At 57.3% G+C, this 8,744-nt stretch overlaps 2 protein-coding genes across 2 annotated transcripts; both read right to left on the reverse strand.

Annotated features, from left to right (window-relative positions):
• Positions 1-965: 965 nt before the first annotated feature.
• LOC108942274 (transmembrane 7 superfamily member 3-like) lies at positions 966-6,033 on the reverse strand. The gene is made up of 12 exons (XM_018765477.2): positions 5,757-6,033; positions 5,251-5,399; positions 5,005-5,149; positions 4,804-4,924; positions 4,518-4,689; positions 4,251-4,431; positions 3,914-4,000; positions 3,457-3,537; positions 2,882-3,034; positions 2,616-2,713; positions 1,860-2,025; positions 966-1,660 (listed from the first exon to the last, which is right to left on the reverse strand). The coding sequence occupies exons 2-12, from the start codon at positions 5,389-5,391 to the stop codon at positions 1,488-1,490; spliced, it is 1,518 nt and encodes a 505-aa protein (XP_018620993.2). The 5' UTR covers positions 5,392-5,399; positions 5,757-6,033; the 3' UTR covers positions 966-1,487.
• A 471-nt stretch (positions 6,034-6,504) lies between these two features.
• Positions 6,505-7,961, reverse strand: LOC114910520 (succinate receptor 1-like). Its single transcript, XM_029251920.1, has 2 exons — positions 7,941-7,961; positions 6,505-7,677 (listed from the first exon to the last, which is right to left on the reverse strand). Exons 1-2 carry the CDS (start codon positions 7,959-7,961, stop codon positions 6,505-6,507), a joined length of 1,194 nt encoding a protein of 397 aa, XP_029107753.1.
• Between the last annotated feature and the right edge of the window lie 783 nt (positions 7,962-8,744).

Here is an 8,744-nt window from a genome sequence, read left to right on the forward strand (position 1 = left end):
CAATCCCTCTGTCCCCACGAGCGCTCGCCACGCGTTCAGGAAACCAGTGAGACTGCGGTTTGGCGGGAGAAATGGGTGAAATGGCCAAATGTCTCAATTTATTGGTATGAAAAGGCAAATATGAAGTCGATATTTCCCACGAACCGTGCGAGAAAAGCACTGATGAGAGGAAAGAGAGAAGCTTCCAACTTGGCCGAACTCGTGCCAACGAGATGCGCACTAGCACACTTTGTACGATGCAGTGTCGCCCCCTGGTGGCCGTATGGTGCAATGGCCACTGGCCGAGAGAGAGAGAGAGAGAGAGAGAGAGAGAGAGAGAGAGAGAGAGAGAGAGAGAGAGAGAGAGAGAGAGAGAGAGCGAGAGCGAGCAGGTGATTTCAAAGACAAGGCTGTTATTGAACTGTTGCGCACCGCAGCGTATCTCTCCCTCTCTCGTGCGCGCACACACACACACAACCTCAGCATCTCAGTGAGTGCATCACTATTAATTACAAAACTGTATGGGACAGTAGCATCTGATATTTTTGGACAGCAGGGGGCTCAGTGGTTACAGCCATCACCTGGCAGATAAAGAACACAGTTTAAATTCCACCTCCAGCTGTAGTACAGCTGAATAATGTAAATTCATAGTCTATTTTGGTGTTTTCTTGTACATTTTATATAAAATTAGGTGATTTTTCCACAAACACTTATTTTTGCATATACCAATTATTTCTTTGTGCATTATGGTACCAAATTCCAGAAGGACTGCATGCTGAACCAGCAGTTTTTTGATTTCTGCCTGTGTGTCAGCGTGAGAGTTCACACTGCTGCGCTCGGTGTCTGCAATCGGAGTCAGACGAATTGGTGAAGAGAATTTACTTTTAATAAAACATTTTAAAGAACATTCATAATATTTTCATACATTTAACAACCAACCAAGAGCTACAATTTAAAAATCATCAGTAAACACTTAGCCAGAAAAATTCACTGTGCGTGTTAGAAGTACAGTGTAAAGGCTGGTTTTCAGGTCCCTGGTGTGTGATGCTCTTCTGACCGATGCTGCAATCGCTCATCGCCCTCCACCTCAGTCTACCGCTGCAGTTCCCTCCTCACCCACTGGGGGAGCTCTAGTCACCGGAGTGGAACCTGAAAGTGGACCTGAACACAGAGGGTCAAGCCCCTCCCACCCCCTGCACAGCTGTACACAGACACCCTTCCCTTATAGATAAACGGTTGCCCACTTTCTGTCACCGTCCCCAATAGCAGATACCTACTTCCTGTTCCCTGTAGTTGTCCCTAACAATGTTACTGTCCCTAGTGACAGTTCACTGCTTCCTGTCACAGTCCATAACAGCAGTTACATTGTGTTTCATCCCTCGTGCAGAATCAGCGAAAGGTCCCAGTGAACGGGGTTCGTGTGCGGAGCGCGGTCAGTGGGAGGGGGGCGCTAGAGGCTCTACTGTGGTAGGACAACCCCTCCCTGCGCTCACAGTCCCACAATCCCCTCAGCGATGCCCCGCCCCCAGTAGGGGGCTCCTCTCGTCGGGGGGGCCGGGGGGTCCGGCCACCTGCCTCTGGTAGGGGCACGGAGGGAAGGGGGCTCTGGTCCTGGTGAGGCACCACTGGGAGAGGAGCCCGAAGAGCACCAGCGCCCCCCAGAGGACGGTCAGGAGACAGTCTGCGAGGAAGACAACGTGGGTCGGAACGCTGAGCGACAGAGCGGCCCAACGAGCCAGGCTGATCGGTCACTGACTGACCTTCCTCATCCACCAGAGATGGTGATGTTTCTTTGTTTGTTTGATTGATTGTTTATTTATATATTTCCTGACATTTTAAAGCAACAGAGCGAGAGTGACAGCGGTTGCACGGACACTAACCGAGAGTCTGGAAGGGCAGGACCAGGACGGCCTGCTGGTAAAGGGGGCTCACGGCCCGCCGCAGCAGGGCGCTCACGATGATCTGGGGGTGTGCGGTGTGCAGGTAGAGCCCCAACGCCTGGACCGCCGCGTACGAGCCCACCACCGCGCTGGCCATCATGTTGAGCTGGGAAGCACCAGAAGTCAGGGGTCAGAACATCCTTCCCACGCACACACTGCGCATTTCATTTAGTCATAAAGTTCCCAGGATTCCCTGGGGGGCCTTTTCTGTTCGCCACAGGAATCTGCAAAAGCTCCACGCAGCAAGTCACCTGGCAGAGAACAGCTGAGGCCGCAAGTCTGTTTGTAACTCGTACGGTTCATAACCCCGAAGTCCCTGCCACCACCGAGTTGCAATCAACAACGACAAACACAAAATGCCTCCGTGAATTCACTGTCTGGGTCCTGCAAATATCTCAGAAATACATACTTTTTGTAAAAGACTATGAAAGAAAATAGGTTAAAAAAATATATATACATAGACTGAAAAATGTTTTGCGCTTAGAAAATACCGGCTGGACTGTTCACACTTACCCAAGGGGCCAGTGTATCTGCTTCGTACGGACTAAGAGATTAAATAAAACATTTATAAACTGATGTCTCGCAACCGAAGAAGGATTTAAGGACAGAGGTGGTGTGGTGATGGGGAGGGGCCAGGAGGACAGAGGCGGGGCAGGGGAGGGGAGGGGAGGGGCATATCAGGCAGTCAGGACTTACAGCTCTGGTGCAGGTGAGCAGGAGTGTGGGCAGGACAAGCGCCATGGCTGTCACGCAGGTCCAGTAGAGGACATCGCTCCTCATCACCCCCTCATTGACTGTAGGTGGCATGTGAACCGAGGAGACAGAAACATAGGACTGGAGCTCATAGACACTGCATCTGTGTGTTTTGTAAGTGCGGCACTTCAGTGTTAGGGTAGAACAACAGACCCCCCACCCCTCCAGCATGGAGACACACATACACCCTTGACCTTCCCCGTTCTCACCAAGAGGTGTGACCATGACAACAGCCGCCAGGAGGGTCCCCAGGGCCACGCCCGCCAGGAAGGTGAGGAGGACAGGTGTGCCGAACCTCCACCTGCACAGGGCGCACAGACCCCCGCCCACCCAGCCGGCCACAGCGCCGTACACGAGGCACACTGTTGGGGGGGGGGGGGGGGACAGGTCACGCAAAAATTCATCAAACATACGAGTAAATAGTCATCATAACTGAATATGAAGAGCGGCATTTGATGTGTTTCCGAGGCAGTTCGACCCCTGCGTGTGCTGTACATGTTGCATGTGCTGCTGGTGCAATGAAGCGAACCTCAAACTGAATTCGCACTGAGGTGAATCAGAGCAACGCAAAAAAAAAAAAGAGTCTAAAAGTCATATTGTAAAAAGAAATATGTGCAAGTCTGTCTCGATGTGAGAGCGATGGGGGGTGTTTCCATGGCAACCCCCTCCACAAACTCCAAAGCAACATGGACAATCCCTGCCCGTCCCTGCAACGGCAAGGCGGCATCAGGGTGCGCGAAGCACTGCGCGGGACGGGACGTCCACATGGGGGACGCAGACTCACGCTGTATACTTTCTCCTGAGAATCGCGCCACCAGCGCCACACACAGGAAACTGCAAACCAGGAAGCCGAAGAAGAAGTACTCTGGGAGGAAAGGAGAGGAGCAGTGTGACGCTCATTAGGGACAGCGGAATGACCACGTGGACGCGAACATGTCCACCACGGTCCCGGGTGAGAACATCCAACATCGGAATGACCTCTGACCCGTGTTCCGTTCTTGCCGACTTCCTGTCCGGTCCGCGAGACCAAAATAAGGTCACGGGAAGGTCAGTCGGACGAGAGGAGTTGACGGAGGACAAAAAACACGAGAAGCTGCAGCGCGGATGGTCCGGCGCCGCTATTTTTAAACTCGGTCATTTTCGGTGTACAAATTGCAGCTGGACCGTAAGAACCACACGAGAACCAAGGTGTTCGAGTGAATGCTGAGAGCATGAGGAGCGGTGGGGGCGGGGCTGCTCACCTGCCTCCAGGAAGCGATGTCCCGTGAAGCAAACCAGCAGGCCGTAGACCCCCAGCAGGGTGAGGAACACGAGCCAGAAGGTTTCTCCTGAGGACAACAGTGCGCGACCGCAGCGAGAGTGAGCCGTCTCATCCCTGCCATTCCATCAGATCCCCGCATCCTGCAGTCACGCCAGAGCACCCTGCTCCAACAGGAGGTCCCAGCTGTTCCCACTTGCTCACACCTGACCGCAGCTGACCAAATCTGACCACGCGGCGGTTCTATCTGCACACTTCAGCGACACACTCGGACCAGAACACAGAACGGGGCGTATTCCACCTTGCGGGTGGGGCATCACCTTGCGTGTGGCAGGAGGGCGGGTCTATGGAACTGAAGTAGCAGCTGTAGGTGGATGCGGGAACATAGAGGGAGGAGGTGTTGAAGACAGGGTCCGTGACCACCACCACGTGTAGGACCCCTAACCCGTGGAACGCGTTCCCGTAGAGCCGAGTCTTGGCGTTTGAACTGAGCGACGCCACCTGGAGGGAGCCAGCAGTCATGGGGACGTTCCCAGTGTGATCCCAGTGTGATGGCAGCGTGATCCCAAGAGAGACCCAAAAGACACCTTAGTGGCTCGCTGCTGCAGAGCCTCCACCGAGTAGATCTCCCCAAGCGCCTCGAACAGAGTGCTCTCACGGAGGTCCCCCTCGGGCAGGAAGTAGTGGTACACATCGTAGGTGAGCTCCCACCGCGAGTGGGCGGCCTGGTCCACGTCACAGGGGGGCGGAGTCTGTCCCCTGCAGGGAAGCCCAAACGGCACAATGTGACACTCGCACGCGGAGTCAGCCGGGCGATGTGCTTTACCGCAGTACTTGAGACACAGGTGAGAGGTGTGGCCAGCAGTCTCTTACCTCGAAGTGCCGATATTGGCCGCTGCAAACTGCGCCACCGTCTCGTACTCTGTGAAGTTCAGGTGGACGTTGGGGTCGTTCTCCATCCTGAACTCCAGGTTGCAGGCCCCTGGGACTGGGTCTGGGGTGGGGGGGAAGAGTGTAACCACCCCGAACCCCATGCCCGTGATGGACTTTGAGAGCATGGCGACTTCACGCTACCTTGCTGGGAGTAAGACGCGGCGGAGACGCTGACGTTGACCGCGCTCTCGGCCCTCGCGTACACACTGACGTGCGCGTCCCAGGGAGACAGCGGCACCCACAAGCCGGCGCTCGTCCCCGTGTACGACGCGTCCGCTGGGAAGCCCTGCAGAGCGAGTGCAGAAGAGCGTCCCCCCCGCTCCATGTAGCGCGCGCCGAAGCACTGGGTACGACGGAAGGTTCAGCGACGGAGGCCGATGGTCCTACCGGGGCCGTGGAGACGGTGACCGGCCGGGCCAGCGCGTGCAACCGCACCATGAGGCCCACGGTGAGCGGACTGGACACGTCCCACCGCAGCAGGACCGTGCTCGCGTTGAGGGTGATGACCGTCGAGCTGGACACCGCCATGGTCAACACTGGGGGGGGTTAGACGAGCGAGAGAGAGAGAGAGAGAGAGAGAGAGAGAGAGAGAGAGAGAGAAGGCAGGGGAAACGAGGTGGCAGATCAATGTGGGGGGTCAAGGAGGGGAGAAACAAAGGGAAACGGGGTAAAAAAGGGAAATACAGGGGCATAAAGGTAAATAAAGGTAAAATACGGGTCATAAGGAGAACCAAATGGAAAGTGAAAGTAAGAGAGGAAGAAAAACACGAAGCAGTTGCTCTAAAACCTCCAAAAAAGTTCTGATGTTCACACAAACGGCGGAAAGGAACATACCGAAGAAGAGAAAGAAAAAGAAAAGAAAAGAATTTAAGAAAAGAGCGATACGATAGTACCTGCGGGTCCGTCTGCGGGGGGTCCGAGTGCCGCGAGACACACAGGGAAGAGAAGGAGGGGGGGGGAGGGGGAGAAACGGAGGAACACAGCAGCGCATCGCTTTCCCTCTCAGCGTGTGTGTTCGGTGTGTACGATCACTCTATGCGCGCGCGTGCGTGTGTGTGTGTGTGTGTGTGTGTCGGTCGGTCCACTCTGCGCATGTCTTTCAGCCCCGCACGCGGCCTGTTGCTGCTGTCCCCTCAATCTCGCTCCACTTTCTCTTCTCTCCTCCTTCCGTTTCCTTCCGGAGCTGAGCGCGACCTCGGGCACGTGGACTGTTAGGACTGCGCTGTCCGCAGGGGGGCGCCGTGGAGCTCAAACTCGCAAGACCGGCGGGGGGGGGGAAACGCTCCACAACGTGTGTGTGTGTGTGTGTGTGTGTGTGTGTGTGTGTGTGTGTGTGTGTGAGAATGAGTGGTTGCAGTGTGACGCACGGTTAGGTGCCCTGCACTTCCAGATTAGGCTCCGGACCACGGCGACCCCGCACTGGATGAGCCCTTATGGACAAGGAGCGAGCGAAAGTGAGAGACTGCGGAAGGAAGAAGAAAGAGGTGCGAAGCGACGCTCTGCGCTCGACTCGACGCTTCTTTCGGTCCGAACGGGGCCTTTCTGAGCTCCTTCTCCGGTGCGAAGCTCAGCTCCCAAAAGGCGAGAAGCACCGTGACCGCGTCCACACGTGGCCCGCGACGGTGAGCCGCACGGACCAAGTTAACAGTTACGATGAGTCACGCCGGGCCGGCTATGAGCGAGGGCCCCGTCAGGCAACCTGCTGCACGCTCCCTCCCCCGGACGCATTTGTGCCGGCGCACCGCCGCCCTCGCCGCTCTCGGCCCAGACTGCGGTCGTCGCGCAGACCGCGGCAGGCGCCCGGTCTTCCGCCTCCCGAGTCCCATCGCGCAACGTCTCCGAAGAGCTCAGCTTGGAGGCACAGCGGCAGAGCCTGGCGAAGGCGCCCCAGAACTCGCGGCGGAAGCGCCGGCCCACGAAGCAGCTGAAGAGCGGGTTCACGCACGAGTTCAGGCTGCACACGCACATCTCGAGGGCAAAGGCCAGGCTGGCGGGCTGCCACGCCTCTGGGTTCCGGGGGTACAAGGCCCGCACGGCAACGGCGGCGTTGCGGGTCAGGTGGTAGGGCAGGTAGAGCAGGGCGAAGAGCACGAGTGCGGCGCTCAGAAGCCTGGTCAGGTGGCGCCCCCTGCCGTTGCAGAGGCCGCGGCGCCGTCGCACCTCCAGCACGCTGCGCACGCAGCAATAGGCGATGGCGGCCAGCGGCAGCAGGAAGCCCGCGAAGGACCAGCACAGGGAAAACGGCAGGCTCTCCCGGGGGTCCTCGAGCATCACGTAGAGGGTGCAGATGGTGCGGTTGGTGTGGTTGGCGGCGGGGCAGCGCTGCAGCTCCGTCATCTGGGCCACGGGGCTGCTGAAAGCCAGGGTCGCCGCCCAGATGGCCACGCAGAGCACGCAGGCCTGGCGCCGACCCAGCAGGGCGACGGCACGCAGCGGGTGCACGATGGCCACGTAGCGCTCCACGCTCACGCAGGTCACGAAGAAGATGCTCAGGTAGAAGTAGCTGTGGTAGAGCAGGCGCACGGCCGTACACAGCGGCCGGCCCAGCGTCCAGTTCACGGAGTCCAGGTGGTACTGGACGAGGAAGGGCAGCGCCAGGAGCCAGGAGGCGTCGGCCAGCGCCAGGTTGAAGAGGAAGAGGGTGCCGCGCGTCCAGCGCTTGAGGCGCCGGGAGAAGACCCAGAGGGAGAGCAGGTTGAGGGGGAGCCCGAGCACCAGGACCACCAGGAAGAAGGTGGGCAGCAGGTACATCTGCACCAGCAGCATGCGCTCCTGTCCTGGGGCACTGAGCTCGCAGTAGATGAGCTCTAGGGGCTGTGGGGCGGATTGGGGGGTGGGGAGGGATGGGAGTTACACCTTGATCGCTTCCACAGCTCCTCATAATTCTCCTCTTAAGGAGAACAAACTAGAGAGCGTTGGAGCGTCGCAAAAACACGAGCGGCGGAAGCTGCCGCATCAACGCTCCGTACGTCACGGCTCGTGACACGGGTAACACGGACGCCTCACGTTACCGTGCCGTTACCGCCCCTCGGTTCGGCAGATGTCACCGTGTCGGTCCCAGCGCGGCCCTCGCTCACCTGCGTTTGGCGGTTCCCCATCGCCGAGCGGCTGCCTCAGCTCTCCGATTCAGCAGCGGTGTGCGATGGAGAGCGGCTCCTCGCCGCCGCATTCCTGGGTGACGGGAACGGCTGAGCGCTTGTGCAAACACCCCACCCATCTGCCCCATCTGCGCTCGTCCTCTCCCTTTCTCCGTGTCGGTCCCGTTTTGAGGGCTGGCTGCGCCCTGGGGAACAGATCGAGGGTCGCGCCGTCCACGTTCAGAACGGCACCGTTGGCGTGCAGACACTGGGAGGGTAGGTTCGTCACCATGTTCACTCTTTCGTTACCCGTTTTACTCGGGGTCAAGAAGAGCTACCTCCCCGCAGTGACCCCCCGGCAACGTCCCTGACGGCTAAACGCTCTTCAAATTGATCAAACTGGTCTCACTACTACCATGCAGCCAAAAAATAAATAAATAAATAAAGCTTGTCGTATGTTGCTAAAGACCTGTTTTTGATCATACGATAAATAAAGTTTCCATTTTCCAGCATGTGGAAATAACGTGTATCGTAAGGTGAACAACTACATGTAGCCATGTGTGTGTCTGTGTGTGTGTGTGTGAGATCTAGAGGCACCGTATGGGAAAACAAGTCCTTCCCTACAATATACACCATTCACAGGAGACATGAACACACTACAGCTGCTCATCCCGAAACGACAAAACGAGCGACGACCTTTTCCGAGACAGAAGAGTCCTCGCTTTCTGTGGGCAAACGGCACATCGTGTCCCCGCACACCGGGACGCAAATGTGGTAAGTTACCATTGTTCTACACCCAAAACC

Source organism: Scleropages formosus, chromosome 5 (assembly GCF_900964775.1).
Source record: "Scleropages formosus chromosome 5, fSclFor1.1, whole genome shotgun sequence".
NCBI classification, from domain to species: Eukaryota; Metazoa; Chordata; class Actinopteri; order Osteoglossiformes; family Osteoglossidae; genus Scleropages; species Scleropages formosus.

Excerpts from the sequence above, each read along its gene's own strand:
- LOC108942274 (XM_018765477.2), bottom strand. The coding sequence starts at position 5,391 with ATGGCGGTGTCCAGCTCGACGGTCATCACCCTCAACGCGAGCACGGTC. Across the intron at positions 4,690-4,803 it reads GCCAATATCGGCACTTCGAG|GGGACAGACTCCGCCCCCCT; the intron begins GTAAGAGACTGC and ends GCTTCCCTGCAG. Across the intron at positions 1,661-1,859 it reads CCTGCCCTTCCAGACTCTCG|ACTGTCTCCTGACCGTCCTC; the intron begins GTTAGTGTCCGT and ends TCTTCCTCGCAG.
- LOC114910520 (XM_029251920.1), bottom strand. The coding sequence starts at position 7,961 with ATGGGGAACCGCCAAACGCAG. Across the intron at positions 7,678-7,940 it reads TGGGGAACCGCCAAACGCAG|CCCCTAGAGCTCATCTACTG; the intron begins GTGAGCGAGGGC and ends TCCGCCCCACAG.